Genomic DNA, 24576 nt, shown 5'->3' on the forward strand with positions numbered 1-24576 from the left:
CAGGACGGGAGAGACGGGGGATGGGGAGGATGGGGAGGAGGATGGGGGATGGGGAGGATGGGGGATGGGAGGGTGGGGAGGGTGGGAGGATGATGAGGATGGGGAGGGTGGAGGATGGGGAGGGTGGGGGATGGGAGGGTGGGGAAGATGGGGGATGGGGAGGATGGGGGATGGTGAGGATGATGGGGATGGAGGATGATGAGGATGGGGGATGGGGAGGATGGGATGGTGAGGAGGATGGGGGATGGGGAGGGTGGGGGATGGGGAGGGTGGGGATGGGGAGGATGGGAAGGTGGGAGGGAGGGGAGGATGGAGAGGATGGAGGGATGTGGAGGAGGATGAGGCTGGCGGGCGTGGAGGCCAGCTGTGGGGTATGTCCTTAGCATGTGCAGGTCCCTGTTCTGTTCCCAGTGCTCCAAACACATGCTTAACTAAATCAATGAAGGACTCTGTAAGGAAGGCGTGGCCGGGCGGCTGAGCGGCGAGCGCAGGGGCGTGGCCAGCGCCCTCCGTCCACAGCCGGCCCAGCGAGCGAGGGAAGCTGCCCGGGTCTCAGGCCAGGTCAGAGCACACGGCCCATGCCACGTCCATCCACACAGCTGGCCACCACGCTACACGCTGCGTGGGGGGTCTGCTGTCCTTGCTCAGCACCGGCTACGCCTCTTCGAGCGGTTCTCCCTCAGTGCTGGCCTCCGGGGTCCCCGCGGTGCAGGGCCGGTGGCTGCGGGTGACGTGGAGGTGGCAGTGGTCTCGGGTGCTCAGATCCTTCTCCTGTGGAGTTTGTGTTTCAACGTGGAAATTTCAAATTGGATATGAACTCCCGGCTCACTCGGCTCTTTGCCCTGGGGGCTCAGGAGCCACTGCCGTCCGGAGCTTCAGGCCTGGCCTGGAGTTGAGGAACCCTGGCAGAATTCGTCTGTGTTTGTGTGTGACCTACCCCTGTGCCGCGGCCCTCTGCACGGCAGGCGTGCACCCACCGGATGTGGGGGGCGGTGGGGGCCGCCCCGGGCCTCCGCTTCCCCCGAGCGCCCACCGTGGGTGTGTGAGGTCTTCGGTCCCTGCCATCGTTCCCACAGGGTGCGCGTCTCCTCCAGCACTGGGCCCTCGGGTGCTGGTGTCTGTCATCTGGTGGGAAATCACCTCCAGTGCCCGGGACAGGCTCCAGGCCCCGCCCGGGCTATCTCTCGTCAGTCTCTGAGCTTGTTTTCCTTCCCAGGATCAGGTGGCTGTGGAGGACAGAAATCTCTTTGTCTGAACCTCCCTGAGTTTCCTTGGATAATTCCTCCGGCGGTCGATGCTCATTGTCTGCCTTTTATGTGGAATCCTTTCATCTTAGCTTTCTGAGCCGGTTATGCAAAGGTGTGAGATTGCCGGCTGCTTGATGATGATCAATCATTAATGAGCAGGCTGTCTGCCAGGGCTTATGTGTGAACGTGTGTGTCCATGTGTATGCTCAGGGCATGCCTGCATGCACATGTGTCCGTGTGTAATGTGTGTGCCTGAATGCAGTGTGTCTGTATACATGCATGGGTGTGCCTGCATGCACATGTATGTCTGTGTTGCACGGGCATGCCTGCCTGCATGTCTGTGTGTAAGTGCATGGGCCTGCCTACATGCACCTGTGTGTCTGTGTGTAAATGCATGTGTGTGCCTGCCTGCCTGCGTGTGTCTGTATGTGCATGGTGTACCTTCATGTATACGTATCTGTTTTTGCCTGCATGCACATGTGCCAATGGGTAAGTGGGTGGGCGTGCCTGGCTGCATGTGTGTGCCTGTGTGTACATGCATGTGTGTGCCTGCCTACGTGTGTCTGTGTGTATGCATGGCATGCCTACATGTACACGTGTGTCTGTGTGTGCCTGCATACACATGTGTGTGCCTGTGTAAATCTAAATGCATTCCCACTCCTCCGCTTTTGTGACCGGAAGACTGCATGCACTGCTCTGTCAGGGTGGCTCTGGCTGCAATGGTGGGCTCCGGTGCTCCAACTAACCGCAGACTCTGTACCGTCCAGTTCTGGTGAAGACCAGTTCTGTAGCCCCGAGAACAAAACCCTGCTTGCGCGGATGCCAGCACCACATTACCCCGCCCTGCCCGCCTGCCGTGCCATCCACCCTGACGGGTGTCCAATAAGCATGTTTGATAAATGCTCTCAGCACCCCGAGTCCCCTCAGTCGGGGACATTCCCACGGCCGTTGCCTCTTAGGACATTGTAACAGAACAAGCGACCTGTGCTGTAAAAAATGAAGCGTCATCTGGATCTGCTTCCTGGTCGTCCTGGCAGGAAGTGGGAGGAGCTCAGCCTTCCTGGGCAGGGGGGGTGGGGGGGGTGGGCGGGGGGGGGGGGACTCTGGCCCTGCATGGCCAGTGGTAAGCGTCTGGGTTGGGCCTGCGTGGACAGATGAGTTCTGGATCTCAGGGAGGCTGGCCAGCCTGGCCAGCGCCCCTCCCTCCCTCCCAGGGCGTAGTGTCCGCAGCACGCAGGGCCGCTGGTCCTGGACTGGAAGGGCTGGACAGGCCTTGTCAGGGTGCAGAGCCGGGGCTGGGGGTGAGGGAGGGAGAGCACCCCACAGCTGCCAGCCCGCCGCCCGGCCTCTCCCCGCCCTGCGCCTCTGTGGTGTGGAGGTGCCATTGCTCCCCCCAGCGCTGGTCACGTGACCTCCAGGCCTGTGGCAGCTCGCAGGACCAGACGGCCCCGGCCTGGCCCTCGGGCCCCAGGGTGGCAGCTGAGTCTGGGTGCAGGCCGGTGGGGAGTCGCGTGGCCACGCCACGCCACGCCCCTGCAGAGCCAGGCGGCGCCCGCGTGGCGTCTCAGCTTCCGCTCACAGCGGGGAGCCTCCCAGGCGCGGCCTTTCCAGCCTGTGTTTGTTTGTTTTCTGGGATCTCAGCCTTCTGAGCCGACAGCTTGGAGCGGTGTCTGTGCGTGCACAGCCAGACTTGTTCTGGGAACAGATCCCCCGCCGGTCGTAGTGCCCAGCGGGGGCCTGCCCAGCTGGCCACCAGCCGGAGTGCAGGGCCCGTCCACGATGCAGGAATGGCCACGCCAGGACCCCAGCAAGCACCAGGCAGCACAGTGCCCAGGGCAAGGGCTTCCTGCCCCCAGGGAGTGGGGGGCCTGTGGGGTGTCCCCGGGGAGGTGGGGGCCCGTGGGGTGTCCCCGGGGAGGTGGGGGGCCCGTGGGGTGCCCCCGGGGAGGTGGGGGGCCCGTGGGGTGCCCCCGGGGAGGTGGGGGGCCCGTGGGGTGCCCCCAGGGAGGTGGGGGGCCTGTGGGGTGCCCCCGGGGAGGTAGGGGGCTTGCAGGAGTGCCCAGGCAGGCTTGGGGACGGTCCAACCCTCTGTCCGCCAGCCTTGGCCATGGAAAGTGCTCAGTCCTAGGAGGGGCCAGGGTCCCAGAGCCTCCTCTGGGCCGAGTCTGGGCTGTCTGGTGTGTTCAGGAGGGGCGACCCTCTCTGGGTGCCTGCAGGGCTGGGAGCCTCGCTCAGGTCCCAGCGGTGCAGGAAGCATCCTTTGCATCCCCCCCTCCCCCCACTGCACCGCCCAGGCCCGGCCTCCTGCGGCCAGTGAAGGCTGAGGGCCCTAGGCCTGTTGGCCTGCGCCCTCCCAGCCCCTCCCAGACCGGCCGCTCACCGGGCAGCCCGGCGGCCTGCACGGGACCCGCAGGCCAGCAGCGATGGCGGGCGGGGCGGACACGGGCCCTGCGTCCACCTGGAAGGAGACACTGCCCTGGACTAGATGACCCCGCCCAGCCTGGTATGGACAGCCTCTGGGCCGGGGCTCCTTGTGAATGTGCAGGTCCTGACAGCAGTTCCCTTGTTCTTATGTCCCATGACTTAGAGAGAACACTGGAATAACAGCAGCTGTGGAGCTGGGCAGTCAGCTGGACTGGCAAATTAGGTGTCCTTGCCCACGTCAGAAGCCCAGCCCCTCAAGCTAGCATGATGCTAGTGAGGAAGACTGGTGGCTGATGGGGGGGGGAGGCTGAGGGCAAGGCTGAGGGCAGGGCCGAGGACAGAGCCAGGGCAGGGCAGGGCAGGAGCAGCACTCCATTGTGCGTCCTGTGGCCCTGAGGCCATGCCGCTGTCTCTTGTGTCCATTTCTCAGCCTACTGGCCTAGGAAGCCCACCCTCCAGGGGAGACCCAGTCCCCAACAGCATGAGCTGCCATGCTAGGAGAGGGAGGAGCTTGGGACCAGATAAGAAAGGACAATTGGGTTCAAAAACCAAGTGCTGCCGGGCGCCGGCGGCTCACGCCTGTGATCCTTGCTACTCAGGAGGCTGAGATCTGAGCACCATGGTGTGAAGTCATCCCAGGCAGGACCGTCCATGAGACTCCTATCTCCAATGGGTCACCAGAAAACTGGAAGTGGCGCTGGGGCTCAACGTGGTAGAGTGTTCGCCTTGAGCAAAACTGCTTAGTGAGGAGCACCGAGGGCCTGAATTCAAGCCCCCTGACTGCCCAAACAATGAAACAAAGCCCCAAACCAGAAATCCAATGCTAAGGCCACTGCTGGGCACCAGGATGACCGTGGGAGAGGTGGCCATAGCCCGGGGGGTCCTGTGACTCCCCATGAGCCTGGCCTGTGGACAGCTCCCACTTCGTCGGCTGAGATGGACAGATGCTCAGGGCTTGGGCTGCTGGGGAGTGGCTGCGTTCCAGCCAGGCCAGCGTGGCAGCGGCTTCTCACCTTGCAAGCCCTCTAGGCAGAGAAGAGTGGTGGAGGAGAAAACCTGCAAGGTGGCAGAGGAGAGACAGAGCTCCCGCCGCACAGGGCCGCACGGCGACTTCCGAGCAGAATAATGGGCCCGGGAGACGGTGGAAGGCTGCCTTTGAGGAGGAGGAGGAAAACCGCGGACAGCTCTGACCATCCCCTGGGAGCAGCTGACCCACGCACTCAGGGCAGCCATGCTGGTTTGTCTGTGGAAGATCTTTGAAGAGGTTCCTGTGCCCTGTCCCTGGGACACAGCCATCACATGAACATGACTGTGAGGTGTTCACGAGTGTGAACGTGAGTGTGTGCTCACAAGTGTTAGCATGAGTGTGTGAGTGTGTGTGGGGGGCATTCCCTGACTCCTGAGTACACAGGCATTCTGCTTTGATTGACCTGAGGATTTTGGACCCACTAATGCATGGAGACCCAGCACACATGCACCTGCCACCACACGTGGACCTGCCACCACAAGTGGACCTGCTACCACACGTGGACCTGCCACCACAAGTGGACCTGCCACCACACGTGGACCTGCTACCACACGTGCACCTGCCACCACACGTGGACCTGCCACCACAGTGCACCTGCCACCACACGTGGACCTGCCACCACAGTGCACCTGCCACCACACGTGGACCTGCCACCACAGTGCACCTGCCACCACACGTGGACCTGCCACCACAGTGCACCTGCCACCACAGTGCACCTGCCACCACAGTGCACCTGCCACCACACGTGGACCTGCCACCACACGTGGACCTGCCACCACACGTGGACCTGCCACCACAGTGCACCTGCCACCACACGTGGACCTGCCACCACAGTGCACCTGCCACCACACGTGGACCTGCCACCACACGTGCACCTGCCACCACACGTGGACCTGCCACCACACGTGGACCTGCCACCACAGCGCACCTGCCACCACAGTGCACCTGCCACCACACGTGGACCTGCCACCACACGTGGACCTGCCACCACACGTGGACCTGCCACCACAGTGCACCTGCCACCACACGTGGACCTGCCACCACAGTGCACCTGCCACCACACGTGGACCTGCCACCACACGTGCACCTGCCACCACAGTGCACCCGCCACCACACGTGGACCTGCCACCACAGTGCACCTGCCACCACACGTGCACCTGCCACCACACGTGGACCTGCCACCACACGTGCACCTGCCACCACAGTGCACCTGCCACCACACGTGGACCTGCCACCACAGTGGACCTGCCACCACACGTGCACCTGCCACCACACGTGGACCTGCCACCACACGTGGACCTGCCACCACACGTGCACCTGCCACCACAGTGCACCTGCCACCACACGTGGACCTGCCACCACAGTGCACCTGCCACCACACGTGGACCTGCCACCACACGTGCACCTGCCACCACACGTGGACCTGCCACCACACGTGGACCTGCCACCACAGTGCACCTGCCACCACACGTGGACCTGCCACCACAGTGCACCTGCCACCACACGTGGACCTGCCACCACACGTGGACCTGCCACCACACCTGGACCTGCCACCACACCTGCGCACGTGCTTCTCTGAGTGCTTCATTGGCACAGGTGGCTTGTGAATCGTGACACAAAGGCCAGGATTGTCACCCTCCAGCCTCCCACGCATAGCATGGCTCTTCTCCACAGCCTGAGCACACGGGCCACCCGGCCCACATGTGTCCCGTCCGGTGGACAGCAATTTGAGCCGCTTACTGTAAATAGGGGAACGGTGATGGTGTAAGAACTCTGAGCATTGGGTTCACGCAGCCCCACAGGGTGGAGATGGGTCCCACGTGTAGGACGGGCAGGAGGTGAGGGGGTGGGAAGGTGTCTCACTGAGACGCCCCGCAGTGGAGACAGCAGCATGGCCCCCGGGATGGCAGGCTTGCTGGAAGCCACCGACGGAATGCCGGGCATGTCCACCATCAGCTGGGGTCCTCGGAGATGCCAGGCCGTGGACTGGTGGCTTCCAGGCTGCCAGGTGGTGGAAGCCTGCAGGAGAGATGTTTGATCTTTCAGCTCCGCTCCAGACTGAGGCGAACTGAGCAGCCTCCCCTGGGGCCCTGTGTCCCCTGCAGACCCACGGGGGGCGGGGGGTGCTGTCACTGTGGCGCTCCTGGGCACACTGTGCCTCGGGGCGGGCAGTGAGCACATCTTCCTGTCCAGAGGGATCTGAGGCCCGTCCACTGCAGACGCAGACCTCGAGCCCGAGAGCCATGGCTTCTGTCTGCAGACGGCTGCAGATGTGGAGCGTGGCAGAACAGAGTTCAGAGGGAGTCCTGCCTCACACCTGCCTGGTGGAAACACAAAGCTCGCGGTAATCCTAACTCCCTCTGGGCTGGTTTCCTTGACACCAAATTGTAAAATGGAGTTAATGTTTGGAGTCATTTGGGTACTGATGGTTTTTAGCTTGTGTTTCTATGCTGGCCAGCATTTTGCAAAATGACGCTTTCCCAGTGCTCCGAAGAAGACCCACCCGCAGCGGGCACTCAGCACAGAGGGTCGGGCAGATGGTGGTGGCACAGCCCAGTGCCTCCCAATGCATTTCACCAATCATCTCTATTTCCGAGAGCCCTGGCTCGCTCTCTGCCTGCTGCCCACTCCAGGAAGCCTTCCTGAATGTCCAGAGACTTCTTGGGGCCTCTCCCCCATGCTGTCCTGACTAATGCACCCCACTGAGCACTGCTGCTCTGGGCACCCAGGACTGGCACTGTGGGGAAGGTGCATCACATGTCTAGCTCCTGACCAGAGCTCGCCAATCTGGGAAGATCAGCTCCAGGGAGAATGCATGTGCTCAGCAACCAGAGGTTTGCAGCTGGCCCCAGCCAGGACCCCAGGCGGACTCCAGGCTGGGCAGAGAGCCATCAGGCCATGGGGGATGAGGAGTGGGGGGCACCGGGGGCCCAGGGCAGGGACACAGAGGCTGGGAGGGATTTCAACGCGCCCGGTAAAAGGGGTAAGCGCAAAGCCCTGGCTGTGGGATGATGGCGGTCCAGGAGATGCCACCGGCACTCACCTCTCCTCGTCCACGAGAGCGCTGTGGAGGGCTGGAGGGGGAGAGGCTGAGGGAGCCCCTGGGGCCAGGCCTGCGCCCCTCCCTTGTGGTGGGGTCCATGCTGCCACCAGCTGGGGGGGTGCTGTGAGCAGAGATGCAGGACCCAGAGCTCTGGGAGCCACAGGGCCTTGCCTGGAAGGCTCTCCTGGGGTGCAGACACCCCAGGCTGTGAGACAGAGCAGCTGCAGGCTCTGGAAAGCACTGGAAACTGCTTCTGCACTCTGAAGACTCAAACACTGCAAGGCTGTCAGAGAAAGGAGGGCGTGGCGTGCAGGTAGGGCACCAGCCCCAGGCTCCAGGTGCAGACGGGGACAGGCCCCGGGGTCCCTGGGGTGGGAGGGCCCCCGCACACGGGCGGTCATGGGCAGACCTGGCCTGAGAGGGTGCGTGTGATATCCTGGGGCTTAAAGTCGAGACTTGGGCACTCCCCATTAGATTCCACCCAAGGCTGGTGCTCTACCCCTTGAACCACAGATCCACTTCTGGCTTTTGGTAGTTAATTGGAGATAAAGTCTCATGGACTTTCTTGCCTGACCAGGCTGGCTTCGAACCTCGATGCTCAGATCTGAGATTCCCAAGTAGCTAGGAGTACAGGTGTGAGCCATTGGCACCCGGCACGGGGATGTGTTTAATATCTTGCACACTCACCCCAGCCCTCCCCTCCCCCATTCCTTCCCCCTCCTCTCCACTCCTCCCCACGCTCCCACCCCCCTCCACACCTCACCCCCTTGGGATTTCCCCTAGATCAACAAGCCATCCCACTGCGATCTTCTGCTCACAACGGCAGGGTGCAGGGGGCCCTGAGAGCCCCACCCCAGGAAGACAGAAGGGGACATCAGGCCCCCAGCCCCCTCTGAAAGCAGGAGGGACATCAGGCCCCCAGCCCCCTCTGCCTGTGGGAGGGACATCAGGCCCCCAGCCCCCTCTGCCTGTGGGAGGGACATCAGGCCCCCAGCCCCCTCTGCACTCAGGAGGGACATCAGGCCCCCAGCCCCCTCTGCCTGCAGGAGGGACATCAGGCCTCAGCCCCTCTGCACTCAGGAGGGACATCAGGCCTCAGCCCCTCTGCAGATGGGCACCGCGTGCATCCTGTGTGCAGGCCACTCTGTCTCCCAGCAGTCGCCCATTTGTTATTCATGGTAATGGTGTAGAACACAGGTAAGCTTCGCTTGTGGCTTCCGCCGTGAGCAGCCGGCTGAGTAGCCGCCCGGAGCAGCCGCCGCGCTGCCTTCGTTCTGCGACTGGAGTTTGCAATCAGCTGTTCGGGGGCAAACTGTCCCACAGGGACTGGCCCAGACCACGTACTGCTGGCTTTGGAACATGGCAGATTTGGTAGATTTGGTGGGTAGACCTCCTCAATGCCACCACTGGCTGGAGTGCCACTTTCCTCAGCTTATGCTCCCGAGAGAGCCGATGCCCCTGCCCCCTCCGCCCCCTTCCCCGCTCTGGGCGTGGGCTATACCCCGGCATCCTGTCCCGTGTCTCCCTGTGTGGACGCCGTGGAAGCCCTGCCCCTCGGCCGGCCCACCCTACCTGATCACAGGCCACCCCCATGCCCCGCCGGGGCTCTTGGGAGCACGTGGCCTGCCGGCTCTTGACAGCTCCATCCTTTGCTTTCTGTTGGTCTGTCTCCCTTGGTGACCTTGGTCCCTGCAGAAAAACCCTGGGGTTCCCTGGACTGTCCTGAACTGGAGCACCCTGCGCTTCCCGGGCACCCCGGCCCCAAAGCCTGTGAGGCCAGCAGAGCAGCCCGTGCCTCTCTGTGAAGGGCAGGGGCGACAGGGCGGGCTCTGCAGGGAAGGCAGGGAGGGGTCTGAGCTGGGACCCCAGCGCTGCCACATGAACCAGAGCGCAGGGCCTGTGCTGGGGGCTGGCAGGTGGATGGGGCGGGAGAGATCTGACCACAGGGCCCAGGATGGAGCTGGTCAGGCAGGGGTGCAGCAGGGAGGGCACCCTGCATAGGAAGTCAAGGAGAAGGGGTGGGAGCGTGGGGCTGGGCGCGTGCCAGGGCCTGGCGGCGGCTCCCCTGGCTCAGAGGCCTCTCCTCGGCAAGTCGGCACTGCAGGCAGAGCCGGGGCTTTGGCTGGGCCGAGGGCTGGCACGCCAGACACCACTCAGAGCCAGGAGCCCCTGGCGAGCACACAGGACATATGCACACGGAGCCCCTGGATGGCAGCCCGGCCCAGATGGCCTGTGGGGAGCGGTGGTGGAGTGTGGGGAGCGGTGGTGGAATGTGAGGAGCGGTGGTGGAGAGTGGGGAGCGGTGGTGGAATGTGGGGAGCGGTGGGGGTGCAATGGGGTGCAGACAGCAGCACCTCTCCTGGGCACCTTCCTCCAATCAGTGCAGACAGCAGCACCTCTCCTGGGCACCTTCCTCCAATCAGTGCAGACAGCAGTGCCTCTCCTGCACACCTTCCTCCAATCAGTGCAGACAGCAGCGCCTCTCCTGGGCGCTCTCCTCCAATCAGTGCAGACAGCAGCGCCTCTCCTGGGCGCCTTCCTCCAATCAGTGCAGACAGCAGTGCCTCTCCTGGGCACCTTCCTCCAATCAGTGCAGACAGCAGCACCTCTCCTGGGCACCTTCCTCCAATCAGTGCAGACAGCAGTGCCTCTCCTGCACACCTTCCTCCAATCAGTGCAGACAGCAGCGCCTCTCCTGGGCGCTCTCCTCCAATCAGTGCAGACAGCAGCGCCTCTCCTGGGCGCTCTCCTCCAATCAGTGCAGACAGCAGCGCCTCTCCTGGGCGCCTTCCTCCAATCAGTGCAGACAGCAGCGCCTCTCCTGGGTACCTTCCTCCAATCAGGGACAGACAGCAGCACCTCTCCTGGGCGCCTTCCTCCAATCAGTGCAGACAGCAGTGCCTCTCCTGGGCGCCTTCCTCCAATCAGTGCAGACAGCAGCGCCTCTCCTGGACGCCTTCCTCCAATCAGGACAGACAGCAGCGCCTCTCCTGGGCGCCTTCCTCCAATCAGTGCAGACAGCAGCGCCTCTCCTGGGCGCCTTCCTCCAATCAGTGCAGACAGCAGCGCCTCTCCTGGGCGCCTTCCTCCAATCAGTGCAGACAGCAGCGCCTCTCCTGGGCGCCTTCCTCCAATCAGTGCAGACAGCAGCGCCTCTCCTGGGCGCCTTCCTCCAATCAGTGCAGACAGCAGCGCCTCTCCTGGGCGCCTTCCTCCAATCAGTGCAGACAGCAGCGCCTCTCCTGGGCGCCTTCCTCCAATCAGTGCAGACAGCAGCGCCTCTCCTGGGCGCCTTCCTCCAATCAGTGCAGACAGCAGCGCCTCTCCTGGGCGCCTTCCTCCAATCAGTGCAGACAGCAGCGCCTCTCCTGGACGCCTTCCTCCAATCAGTGCAGACAGCAGCGCCTCTCCTGGGCGCCTTCCTCCAATCAGTGCAGACAGCAGCGCCTCTCCTGGGCGCCTTCCTCCAATCAGCGCAGACAGCAGCGCCTCTCCTGGGCGCCTTCCTCCAATCAGCGCTGACAGCAGCGCCTCTCCTGGGCGCCTTCCTCCAATCAGTGCAGACAGCAGCGCCTCTCCTGGGCGCCTTCCTCCAATCAGTGCAGACAGCAGCGCCTCTCCTGGGCGCCTTCCTCCAATCAGTGCAGACAGCAGCGCCTCTCCTGGGCACCTTCCTCCAATCAGTGCAGACAGCAGCACCTCTCCTGGGCGCCTTCCTCCAATCAGTGCAGACAGCAGTGCCTCTCCTGCACACCTTCCTCCAATCAGTGCAGACAGCAGCGCCTCTCCTGGACGCCTTCCTACAATCAGTGCAGACAGCAGCGCCTCTCCTGAACACCTTCCTCCAATCAGCGCAGACAGCAGCGCCTCTCCTGGGCGCTCTCCTCCAATCAGTGCAGACAGCAGCGCCTCTCCTGGACGCCTTCCTCCAATCAGTGCAGACAGCAGCGCCTCTCCTGGGCACCTTCCTACAATCAGTGCAGACAGCAGCGCCTCTCCTGGGCACCTTCCTCCAATCAGCGCAGACAGCAGCGCCTCTCCTGGGCACCTTCCTCCAATCAGCGCAGACAGCAGCGCCTCTCCTGGACACCTTCCTCCAATCAGTGCAGACAGCAGCGCCTCTCCTGCACACCTTCCTCCAATCAGTGCAGACAGCAGCGCCTCTCCTGGGCACCTTCCTCCAATCAGCGCAGACAGCAGCGCCTCTCCTGGGCGCCTTCCTCCAATCAGTGCAGACAGCAGCGCCTCTCCTGGACACCTTCCTCCAATCAGTGCAGACAGCAGCGCCTCTCCTGAACACCTTCCTCCAATCAGCGCAGACAGCAGTGCCTCTCCTGGGCGCTCTCCTCCAATCAGTGCAGACAGCAGCGCCTCTCCTGGACGCCTTCCTCCAATCAGCGCAGACAGCAGCGCCTCTCCTGGGCGCCTTCCTCCAATCAGTGCAGACAGCAGCGCCTCTCCTGGACGCCTTCCTCCAATCAGTGCAGACAGCAGCGCCTTGTGGGGTCCCCCGCCTCCTTTCCACCTCACCCCTGTCCATTTGTCTGTGGCTATTGAAAAGAATCCGAGCTTGTGTTCCAGCTCCTGAATCAAACCACGTTTGCAATTTGTCAAATTATGCAGAGGAGACAGTGGAGAGGAAAGGGAAGCAGTTTGATTCTATTATGTGAAAATTAGCTTGAAACAGAGGCTGTTCGCCTGTTAGAGCAATTTCTCTCCATTTGTTTCTGGAGAAAATTGCCTGTGAGCCTGTTGGTCTGCCCCTGGCTGGCTGTTGCAGGCCGGGGGCGGCCGGAGCTCGGGCTCTGCATGGCCCCTGTGGGCCGGAGCCTCCTTCCTGGCTGGCAGGTGGTCCCCGGGCAGGGGTGAGAGGTCAGGAGGTGGCTACAGAAGCACTCCGGCAGGAGAGGGGGAGTGAGGAGGCCGGGGCGGGAGGCTGCGTGGCCAGGAAGGAGATCGCTCACAGGGAGGAGGCCCAGCTACAGGCACCAGCACAAAAGGTCAGACATCCACAGGCAAGCACGGGGCGTGGAGGTCTGCCTCCTTCCCACGGGGCTCAGGCGGTGTGGGTTTTGCGCAGCGTGTGGGCTATCTCTGGGAGGCTGGCAGGAGATGCTTGCGGTGGGAGTGCCCTTCCCTAGCGCTCCTACAGCGGGTGTGGTGTGTGCTCCCAGCCCTGGGGCCCGCGCTGTGGCAGGCAAGAACCGAGAACCCGGGGTTGGGAAGTGTGCAGGCTCTGCACCTCACTGTGTTTCCCAAGCAAGTCCTGCCCCGCGCGGAGCGGTCACACAGAGGGTCAGCAGGAGACGTCCAACCTTGGGCCTCCACAGCCCCGTCACATTCGGGCACATCTGGGGACGCTGACCAGTGAAACACTGGTCTGAAATGTCTCTGAGGACCAGCGTTTGCGTTTGGTACACACCTGCAGGGTCCTGCGGAAGGGGGGCTGTGCCTGGGGGGCTGGTGACCCCCATGGGCCCACATCCACCCCCGTCCGGCATGACGTCCCAGCAGGTGCAGACGGCCCCCCCGAGGTTCTTGTTTTTATTTCCTGGTGCTAATGACATCATGTGTGGTTTACCAGCCATCGTATCGTCCAAAGCCTTTTTATGATCACTTTGTGAGAATGCTTTATAGGCTAGGGATAGGTATGCCATGTGTGAGTGTGGACAAGCATGCGTGTATGTGTATGTGTACATGCATACGGGTGTTTGTGGCATGCATGCATGCATGCATCTCTCTAGATCTGTAGGATGCCTTTTTACAAGTGTGTCTTGTCTGGAATTTGCGACGCTGCTGCCAGCTCATTCGTCATGTTCATCTTTACTGGACGGTGGGTCCCTGTAAATCTTGCTTGTTCTGGACAATGGAGCGTCTGTCTTTTATATACGGAGTCATTTACAAATGGCATGGAGCAGGGCTGAGGACTCTATTTCCCAACCCTCGTCCGGTTTTCCTAATAGCCTTTGTTGAAAAGATGTTCCTTTCCTCACTGCATTGCCTTGGGGACAGGGCAGCACAGGCAGTGCCCCGGGGCCAGGTTCCAAGCCCCCGCTCTGTGCAGTGCTGGGGGTCAAGTCCAGCCCCTGGCCTGTGCCCGGACGTCCTCACTGGACTCCGCAGGACAGCCCTGCTCTTCGTTCCAAGACTTTGCGCTTTCCAGGCCTCTTGTACCTGGCTAGGATCTGGACAGGAGGTGTCCTGTCCTGTGTGTCTGTATAGTGGACAGGAGGTGTCCTGTCCTGTGTGTCTGTGTGGACAGGAGGTGTCCGGCCCTGTGCTCAGGCAGGCCTCCAGCTGGTGGTGCTGTAGAGCGGGATTGCTGTGTGCACCTTGGCCCTGGGGGAGGTGGGCTTGCAGGTGCCTTTGAAGTCTGTTCCTGCTCCCAGACTGTTTCTGTCTGTGTCTCTGCTCTCTGGTTGCTGTGGTGAGTGGATGCCCTTCCCCCGTGAGGTTTCTGTCCTGCCCAGCCTGAAGCAACGGAATCAGCTGGCCATGGTAGGAACCACGGGCCAAGGTGATGCCCTCCTGCCCCAAGTTGCTTTTCTCAGGCATTTTGACCCACATGTCTTCCAAACACATCAACACAGTGACCTGACCATCCTTGTGCAAGCCCTGGGGGCGTTTGGTGGAGATACAGGGGCTCCCCTCAGTGGAGGGTGACATCCCCACAGCCATCCCCCCCCACCCCCCGCCGTCCTCCACCCGTCCCAGGCCTGGAGGTGTGTCTCCTCTTGAGCTGTGTAATTCCTCTCCACAGCATTTCTGCTACAGGAGCTGGCAGACGGTAGCACTGTGGGCAGAGCTGTACCCGGGGCCCGAGGGCTGACCGTCCACGTCCCGGGACCCGTGCAGGCTCTGGCAGCAGAGATGGCTGTTCAGCATCTGCATGGGCGGCTTCTGAGGCCCACAGCAGCACCCCTCCCTCTCTCAGCCCACCCAGTGGAACATTCCAGCACTGGTACTCAGTGGAGCAGAAGGGAGGAACCAAGAGCCGGAATGCCCTGGATGGCTGGGCCCCGCCCCGGCCCCGGCCCAGGTTCCTGCGCTCCTGGTTTGGTTCCATGTTGACAAAGCCGGCCTGAGAAGTCGAGAAGGACCTGTGCTCATCTGTTGTTATGGTTACGGGGAGGGTAACAATTTCCTGAGTGTTATCTCCCGTCCGATCGGCTCAGTGGGGACAGCTCTGGGTTCCACCAGGACCCAGCCACATTCATCCTGACACTGTGGGCCGGCTCCATCGAGGAGATAAAGCGGATCTCATTAGACCATCAGAGGATCATTTTGCTGATTTTATTGCAGTGGTAAAATTGCCTCTACCTTATTCTCTCCAGACTGCCGGGGGACAGACCTCTCACGGCCGAGAGGATGGCGGGCTGGCGTGCACCACGCGCTGGTCGGGAGCCTCGGGGCCGGCACCCCAGGGCGTCCCCTTGCTGTGAGGACAGGGCCACTCAGCCGGAGCCCTGGGCCCGGGGTGAGGGGACACGCCCCCTGCAGTGACCCCGGCTATCGAGTCTCAGGGCGGTCATCGAGTGTCTATCTCAACTACCAAGGCCAACGGGTCACCGAGGCCAGGCCTCAGAGCGCGGGGGGCGGGGGGTCAGCGCCGGGGGGGGGGGGGGGGGGGGGGGGGGGAGGGGAGCTGCCGTGAAATGGTCCACCCCAGGCCCCTGCTCACATCGTGTAAGTGACGTTTCACAGGGGCACAGCCACCGCCGTGCGTGTACGTGTGCGTGCGTGTGTGCACGTGTGTGTGTGTGTGCGTGTGTGTGTGCGCGTGTGTGCACGTGTGTGTGTGCGCGCGTGTGTGCGCGCGCGTGTGTGTGCGTGTGTGCACGTGTGTGTGCGTGCGTGTGTGCGCGCGTGTGTGCGTGCGTGTGTGTGTGCGTGCGTGTGTGTGTGTGTGTGCGCGTGTGTGTGCGTGTGTGTGTGCGTGTATGTGCGTGCATGTGTGCGTGTGTGTGTGCGTGCGTGTGTGCATGTGCGTGCGTGCGTGCGTGTGCGTGCGCGTGTGTGTGCGTGTGTGCGTGCATGTGTGTGTGCGTGTGTGTGTGCGTGTGTGTGCGTGTGTGTGCGTGCGTGTGTGTGCGCGCGTGTGTGCGTGTGTGTGTGCGCGCGTGTGTGCGTGTGTGTGCGTGCGCGTGTGTGTGCGCGTGTGTGTGTGCGTGCGTGCGTGCATGTGCGTGCGCGCGTGTGTGTGTGCATGTGTGTGTGTGTGCGTGTGTGTGCGCGTGCGTGTGCGTGTATGTGCGTGTGTGTATATGCGTGCGTGCGTGTGTGCGTGTGTGCGTGTATGTGCGTGCATGTGTGCGTGTGTGTGCGCGTGCGTGCGTGCATGTGCGTGCGTGTGCGTGCGTGTGCGTGCGCGTGTGTGTGTGCGTGCGTGCGTGCATGTGCATGTGTGTGTGCGCGCGTGTGTGCGTGTGCGTGTGTGTGTGTGTGTGTGTGTGTGTTATTCTCCTTGGCGATGACATCAGAGCTGAGTAGTTTTTAGCAAAACTCAGGCGGCCCCCAGAGGCTGCCGTGTTGGCTGCCGTCCCTTTACAGGAAAAGCCTGCCGACTCCTGCTTTCATGTGTTTACCACGCCAGCCTGCGATGCCTTGTTATCAAAGATAACGTACACGTCAGATTTGGATCAGAGCAGGAACTCGCACAAGTGGAAATCACAGCCTTGGCCTCGGTGGAAATGCTCCGGGCTGGCCCTGAGGCCAGCTCCGTGCCCCCCCGGCCCCGGGCTCCCACACACCACGCCCGTGTCCTGCTGGATGTGGGGGGCTCTCTCCTTCCCACCAGGACATGAGTGCCCCATGGCCAGCGGTGTCCACCTCGTCCTCTGCCGTGGTCAGCACAGGCCCCGCTTGGGGTGTGGATGCGGGGTGGGGCCTGCACGCGTCCCGGCTCCCGTCCCCGCCCGGCGTGGGAAGCAGAACTTGCCCTCTCTGTTCCACAGAGCCCGTTCCTTCCCCTGCTCTTCCCCTCCCCTCTTTAGTCAGTTTTTTAGCTGACATCTATAATTTGGAAAGCCATAAAAATGAATATAGATGAAATATTAGAGGGCGGCTGTACGAAGAACGCAGGAACAAAGAGGCTCGGGCTGCTCAAACCCGGCCCTAAAAACGGCTCTCCTCCTCGCTCGCCGCGACCCAGTGAAATTGATTCATGGACCAAATTGGCCATTTAAAATTCAAAAGCCTCGGCTTCCCGCGCACAGCTTCCCCTTCTCCAGATTTATGGGGCCGGAGAGAGGCGCCGGTGTCTGCTTTCTTTTTTAAGGATGATGTACAGTGGGGCGGCAGGCCCTTTCCGGGGGCCTGGCCCCCGGCGCTGCAGCCGGGAGGCCTGCCCGTCTCCAGGGATGGCCTCCCTGCGTTCCTGCCCCTCAGCCGAGGGTCTGCCCCCTGCAGGCTCAAGGACTGCAGGGGTGGCGGCTGGGGGGATCAGGGAGGGGGCAGATCCACAGCACGCAGGGCCTCGGGGGGCCGGCTCCTCTTCCCAGCCCACTTAGCTCCCTGGGCAGACATGGGGCCATGTGGGGAGACAGGTCGTGGGCCGGCATGAGCTTCCTGCTGACAGAACTGCCACCAGGAGCGGCACAAACACAGGTGGAGGCCCGAGTCCCAACAGGGAGAGGGGTGATGTGTTCTCCTGCCTGGGGGGCAGGGGTGGGGGGCAGGTTACACTGCAGGAGCTAATTTCTTCCCCAGTCCTCTGAGCTGCCCCGTTCCCAGCGGCACAGACCACACTTCTGGAGTCTGTAGCCTAGAACAGGCCAGAAGAGGGCAGGAAAGATGCTGCACCCCGGGCTCTGAGTACCAACGGGCTCACCAGCCCGCTGCAGGCACCTCTAGAAGGACCGCGGGCTGTGAATGTGCAGGCGAGGAAGACCCGGAAATGTTATAGCTGGGGTCAAGGCCCAGCCTGGGAGAAGGATTCAGGCTCAGGACCAAAGCTCACGCTGAGACAGGGATGGGGTCAGTCTCAGATCAGGATTCAAGCTCAGCCTAACACAAGGATTTGGGTCAGAGTTCAGGCTCAGGCTAAGGCAGGGATTTAGGCTCAGTTTGAGACTTCGGGGTTCAGTGCTGGCACTGAGCTCTGTTTCCATCTGCAACCCTCTTCCCTTCCCTCTGCCTCTCCGGGCTCCTTCCTGTCGGTAGGAGGCCCGCAGGTCCTCACTCTCCTGTCAGCACAGCCTGCCCCACGCTGGCCAGGCCTGTCCCCGGCCTCAGCACGGCCTGGCTCCAGCAGCTGGAATGCCAGCTGGGTCCGCAGGTGTCCCCTGAATACCACCTGGATCCTGGGGCTCGGGCGGGAGGAGACAGCACTGAAGCAGGAAGACGAAGGAGGGAGGGAGGCGGCCAGGAGGCACCCGCTGGGGGCCAGACCGTCAGCCACCACGGCCCAGGCCCCCGCTGGGGCTGGAGCCGCCACGTCTTTGGTGGCCAGGCCAGCAGAGGCCCTGGGGCACTTGGCCGGTTCAGGTGTGGCCTTGCGAAGCCCAGATCCTCGCCCCAAGACGGCAGAGGGCTGGCTGGTGGCGGTCAGACCCCTGCTGGAGATCACAGCCCCCAGAGACCGGACTGCTGGTCCCCACGCCGCCCTGGGTCAAGCTGGCAGCCCTGCCCTCCCTACAAACCCTCAACTCTCCCTTTTAATTACTCTTATCTTATTTTGTAACTTTAATTACATACTAAGTGACATACTTAAAAACCATCGTTAAAATTTAAGCCTTTGTAATAACACCATTTTATTACATTTTGATGGCTTTATAACTATGGTACTTTATTATTCCTTCCATGTTATTTTATGAAGGCACAGGGAGATTTTTAATGTCTAATCACAGCCTGATGCATGGTGGGGTCTGACTCAGGTCCCCGGAGCCTGCGCCGGGAGCGCCTGGGGGCTCCTGGGTTCTGTCAGGCTGGGGTTCTGTTTTGTGACCCCAAAGAGGAACACGGTGCACCACGAGGTGTAGCTACCTGTCCAGCGGACGGTGTTGTTTAGAGACCCTTCCAGATCAGCGGCAGCCAGCCCTAGCTGGTGTCTGGCTTCGGAGGGGTGCCGGGGAGGTTCTGGCCACTGAAGACACTGGCCATGGCCAGCCCTGCCTCCGAGACTGAGTGTCCCCGTGACGGGCTTCGGAAGGGGCTCCAGAGCCCCAGGGTCAGGATTCGGAGCTCTCCTCAGTGAAGGGGCAGGAGAACCTCCTGGAGTTGGAGTTGGGCTGCGTCTGCAGGACGTGGCGTTTCTGGGGAGGAACTGTGGGCCTGAAGTCCCCCTGGGAGACAGGCATTGTCACCTGCCCTGGCCGTGCTCACCGTTCTCACTGTGGCCACATGCACCAGCCATGGTCGCCTGCGGCTCGGCTGCCCATATCAGGCCACATGTCCAGAAGCCCATGCAGGAGTGGGCACAAGGCCTGGGTGCCCCAGTGCCCTCTCCCCAAAGTCCTAGGCTGCAGGCCGGACACTCCATCTCTCTCTGGTGCCTTGCCTGGGGTCTGCTCTGAGATGAGTCTGTTGGGCAGCTGGATCCTCGTCCCAAGGCCCAGTGCCACCCCTGCCCAGCCGGGCCACTCCCATTCACTGGATGTGGTGGATTAACACAGGCGCACTGGGGCTGACCCCGCCTCCTCAGGCAGACCCCGCCTCCTCACGGCAGACCCCGCCTCCTCAGGCAGACCCCGCCTCCTCACGGCAGACCCCGCCTCCTCAGGCAGACCCCGCCTCCTCACGGCAGACCCCGCCTCCTCAGGCAGACCCCGCCTCCTCATGACAGACCCCGCCTCCCCAGGCAGACCCCGCCTCCTCACGGCAGACCCCGCCTCCTCAGGCAGACCCCGCCTTCTCACGGCAGACCCCGCCTCCTCACGGCAGACCCCGCCTCCCCAGGCAGACCCCGCCTCCTCAGGCAGACCCCGCCTTCTCACGGCAGACCCCGCCTCCTCACGGCAGACCCCGCCTCCCCAGGCAGACCCCGCCTCCTCATGACAGACCCCGCCTCCCCAGGCAGACCCCGCCTCCTCACGGCAGACCCCGCCTCCCCAGGCAGACCCCGCCTCCCCAGGCAGACCCTGCCTCCTCATGACAGACCCCGCCTCCTCATGACAGACCCCGCCTCCTCAGGGCAGACCCCGCCTCCCCAGGCAGACCCCGCCTCCTCATGACAGACCCCGCCTCCTCATGACAGACCCCGCCTCCTCAGGGCAGACCCCGCCTCCCCAGGCAGACCCCGCCTCCTCACGGCAGACCCCGCCTCCTCAGGCAGACCCCGCCTCCCCAGGCAGACCCCGCCTCCTCAGGGCAGACCCCGCCTCCTCAGGGCAGACTTGGGCCCTGACTGAGACAGAGACGCCACGGCAATGGCAGTGTCTAGAGCCCGGTCCGGCAGAGCTACAAACCAGGGGAGGCACTCTGAGCAGGACTGAGCAGCGCCAGGCGCCCGCGAGCTGCTCTGGGGCTCCAGGGGCGGGACCGTGTGACAGGGGCAGCTCTGTGTGTCAGGGACAGTTCTGTGTGTCAGGACAGCTCTGTGTGTCAGGGACAGCTCTGTGTGACAGGGACAGCTCTGTGTGACAGGGACAGCTCTGTGTGTCAGGGACAGCTCTGTGTGACAGGGACAGCTCTGTGTGTCAGGGGCAGCTCTGTGTGTCAGGGACAGCTCTGTGTGACAGGGACAGCTCTGTGTGTCAGGGACAGCTCTGTGTGACAGGGACAGCTCTGTGTGTCAGGGACAGTTCTGTGTGACAGGGACAGTTCTGTGTGTCAGGGACAGTTCTGTGTGTCAGGGGCAGCTCTGTGTGACAGGGACAGCTCTGTGTGTCAGGGACAGTTCTGTGTGTCAGGGACAGTTCTGTGTGACAGGGACAGTTCTGTGTGTCAGGGGCAGCTCTGTGTGTCAGGGACAGCTCTGTGTGACAGGGACAGTTCTGTGTGACAGGGGCAGTTCTGTGTGACAGGGACAGTTCTGTGTGACAGGGACAGTTCTGTGTGACAGGGACAGCTCTGTGTGTCAGGGACAGTTCTGTGTGACAGGCAGTTCTGTGTGTCAGGGACAGTTCTGTGTGACAGGGACAGTTCTGTGTGACAGGGACAGTTCTGTGTGTCAGGGGCAGCTCTGTGTGTCAGGGACAGCTCTGTGTGTCAGGGGCAGTTCTGTGTGACAGGGACAGTTCTGTGTGTCAGGGACAGCTCTGTGTGTCAGGGACAGTTCTGTGTGTCAGGGACAGCTCTGTGTGTCAGGGGCAGTTCTGTGTGTCAGGGGCAGTTCTGTGTGTCAGGACAGTTCTGTGTGATGGGCAGCTCTGTGTGTCAGGGACAGCTCTGTGTGACAGGGACAGTTCTGTGTGTCAGGGACAGCTCTGTGTGACAGGGACAGTTCTGTGTGTCAGGGACAGCTCTGTGTGACAGGGACAGTTCTGTGTGTCAGGGCAGCTCTGTGTGTCAGGGACAGTTCTGTGTGACAGGGACAGTTCTGTGTGACAGGGACAGTTCTGTGTGTCAGGGACAGCTCTGTGTGACAGGGACAGTTCTGTGTGACAGGGACAGTTCTGTGTGTCAGGGACAGCTCTGTGTGTCAGGGACAGCTCTGTGTGTCAGGGACAGCTCTGTGTGTCAGGGGCAGTTCTGTGTGTCAGGGGCAGTTCTGTGTGTCAGGACAGTTCTGTGTGATGGGCAGCTCTGTGTGTCAGGGACAGCTCTGTGTGACAGGGACAGTTCTGTGTGTCAGGGACAGCTCTGTGTGACAGGGACAGTTCTGTGTGTCAGGGCAGCTCTGTGTGTCAGGGACAGTTCTGTGTGACAGGGACAGTTCTGTGTGACAGGGACAGTTCTGTGTATCAGGGACAGCTCTGTGTGACAGGGACAGCTCTGTGTGACAGGGACAGTTCTGTGTGTCAGGGACAGCTCTGTGTGACAGGGACAGTTCTGTGTGTCAGGGCAGCTCTGTGTGTCAGGGACAGTTCTGTGTGACAGGGACAGTTCTGTGTGACAGGGACAGTTCTGTGTGTCAGGACAGCTCTGTGTGACAGGCAGTTCTGTGTGACAGGGACAGTTCTGTGTGTCAGGGACAGTTCTGTGTGACAGGGGCAGCTCTGTGTGACAGGGACAGTTCTGTGTGACAGGGACAGTTCTGTGTGTCAGGGACAGTTCTGTGTGTCAGGGCAGCTCTGTGTGTCAGGGACAGTTCTGTGTGACAGGGACAGTTCTGTGTGTCAGGGACAGCTCTGTGTGACAGGGACAGTTCTGTGTGTCAGGGACAGCTCTGTGTGACAGGGACAGTTCTGTGTGTCAGGGACAGTTCTGTGTGTCAGGGACAGTTCTGTGTGGCAGGGGCAGTTCTGTGTGACTCAGGGACAGTTCTGTGTGTCAGGGACAGCTCTGTGTGTCAGGGGCAGTTCTGTGTGACAGGGACAGTTCTGTGTGTCAGGGACAGTTCTGTGTGTCAGGGCAGCTCTGTGTGACAGGGGCAGCTCTGTGTGACAGGGACAGTTCTGTGTGTCAGGGACAGTTCTGTGTGTCAGGGCAGCTCTGTGTGTCAGGGGCAGTTCTGTGTGACTCAGGGACAGTTCTGTGTGTCAGGGACAGCTCTGTGTGACAGGGACAGTTCTGTGTGTCAGGGACAGTTCTGTGTGTCAGGGACAGCTCTGTGTGACAGGGACAGTTCTGTGTGTCAGGGACAGCTCTGTGTGACAGGGGCAGCTCTGTGTGTCAGGGACAGTTCTGTGTGACAGGGACAGCTCTGTGTGTCAGGGACAGCTCTGTGTGTCAGGGGCAGCTCTGTGTGACAGGGACAGTTCTGTGTGTCAGGGGCAGTTCTGTGTGTCAGGGGCAGCTCTGTGTGACAGGGACAGCTCTGTGTGTCAGGGACAGCTCTGTGTGACAGGCAGTTCTGTGTGACAGGGACAGTTCTGTGTGTCAGGGACAGTTCTGTGTGTCAGGGGCAGCTCTGTGTGTCAGGGGCAGTTCTGTGTGACAGGGCAGCTCTGTGTGTCAGGGACAGTTCTGTGTGTCAGGGACAGTTCTGTGTGACAGGGACAGTTCTGTGTGACAGGGACAGTTCTGTGTGACAGGGACAGCTCTGTGTGTCAGGGACAGCTCTGTGTGACAGGGACAGTTCTGTGTGTCAGGGACAGCTCTGTGTGACAGGGACAGTTCTGTGTGACAGGGACAGTTCTGTGTGACAGGGGCAGCTCTGTGTGTCAGGGACAGTTCTGTGTGATGGGCAGTTCTGTGTGTCAGGGACAGTTCTGTGTGTCAGGGGCAGTTCTGTGTGTCAGGGCAGCTCTGTGTGACAGGGGCAGCTCTGTGTGACAGGGACAGTTCTGTGTGTCAGGGACAGTTCTGTGTGACAGGGACAGTTCTGTGTGACAGGGGCAGCTCTGTGTGACAGGGACAGTTCTGTGTGTCAGGGACAGTACTGTGTGTCAGGGACAGTTCTGTGTGTCAGGGACAGTTCTGTGTGACAGGGACAGCTCTGTGTGTCAGGGGCAGTTCTGTGTGTCAGGGACAGTTCTGTGTGTCAGGGGCAGTTCTGTGTGTCAGGGGCAGTTCTGTGTGACAGGGGCAGCTCTGTGTGACAGGGACAGTTCTGTGTGTCAGGGACAGCTCTGTGTGACAGGCAGTTCTGTGTGACAGGGACAGCTCTGTGTGACAGGGACAGTTCTGTGTGTCAGGGGCAGCTCTGTGTGTCAGGGGCAGTTCTGTGTGTCAGGGACAGTTCTGTGTGTCAGGGGCAGTTCTGTGTGACAGGGACAGTTCTGTGTGACAGGGACAGTTCTGTGTGACAGGGACAGCTCTGTGTGTCAGGGGCAGCTCTGTGTGTCAGGGACAGTTCTGTGTGACAGGGACAGTTCTGTGTGACAGGGACAGTTCTGTGTGTCAGGGACAGTTCTGTGTGACAGGGACAGCTCTGTGTGACAGGGACAGTTCTGTGTGTCAGGGACAGCTCTGTGTGTCAGGGACAGCTCTGTGTGTCAGGGACAGTTCTGTGTGACAGGGACAGTTCTGTGTGTCAGGGACAGCTCTGTGTGACAGGGACAGTTCTGTGTGACAGGGACAGTTCTGTGTGACAGGGGCAGTTCTGTGTGTCAGGGACAGCTCTGTGTGTCAGGGACAGCTCTGTGTGTCAGGGACAGTTCTGTGTGACAGGGACAGTTCTGTGTGTCAGGGGCAGCTCTGTGTGTCAGGGACAGTTCTGTGTGTCAGGGACAGCTCTGTGTGACAGGGACAGTTCTGTGTGACAGGGACAGTTCTGTGTGACAGGGACAGCTCTGTGTGACAGGGCAGTTCTGTGTGACGGGCAGCTCTGTGTGTCAGGGACAGTTCTGTGTGACAGGGACAGCTCTGTGTGACAGGGACAGCTCTGTGTGTCAGGGACAGCTCTGTGTGACAGGGGCAGTTCTGTGTGACGGGCAGCTCTGTGTGTCAGGGACAGCTCTGTGTGTCAGGGACAGTTCTGTGTGACAGGGACAGCTCTGTGTGACAGGGACAGTTCTGTGTGTCAGGGGCAGCCCTGTGTGTCAGGGACAGTTCTGTGTGTCAGGGACAGTTCTGTGTGACAGGGACAGTTCTGTGTGTCAGGGACAGCTCTGTGTGACAGGGACAGTTCTGTGTGACAGGGACAGTTCTGTGTGACAGGGACAGCTCTGTGTGACAGGGACAGTTCTGTGTGACAGGGGCAGTTCTGTGTGACTCAGGGACAGTTCTGTGTGTCAGGGACAGTTCTGTGTGACAGGGACAGTTCTGTGTGTCAGGGGCAGTTCTGTGTGTCAGGGACAGCTCTGTGTGTCAGGGCAGCTCTGTGTGTCAGGGGCAGTTCTGTGTGACAGGGA

The 24576-nt window shown here is 61.5% G+C and overlaps 1 protein-coding gene across 1 annotated transcript; it reads left to right on the top strand.

Annotated features, from left to right (window-relative positions):
* The first annotated feature begins 9930 nt into the window (after positions 1-9930).
* LOC122101278 (basic proline-rich protein-like) lies at positions 9931-12329 on the top strand. Its single transcript, XM_042671634.1, has 3 exons — positions 9931-10013; positions 10417-10566; positions 10712-12329. The coding sequence occupies exons 1-3, from the start codon at positions 9931-9933 to the stop codon at positions 12327-12329; spliced, it is 1851 nt and encodes a 616-aa protein (XP_042527568.1).
* The last annotated feature ends 12247 nt before the right edge of the window (positions 12330-24576 follow it).

Source organism: Dipodomys spectabilis, unplaced genomic scaffold (assembly GCF_019054845.1).
Source record: "Dipodomys spectabilis isolate Male_0828 unplaced genomic scaffold, ASM1905484v1 ptg000648l, whole genome shotgun sequence".
In the NCBI taxonomy this organism is placed as follows: Eukaryota; Metazoa; Chordata; class Mammalia; order Rodentia; family Heteromyidae; genus Dipodomys; species Dipodomys spectabilis.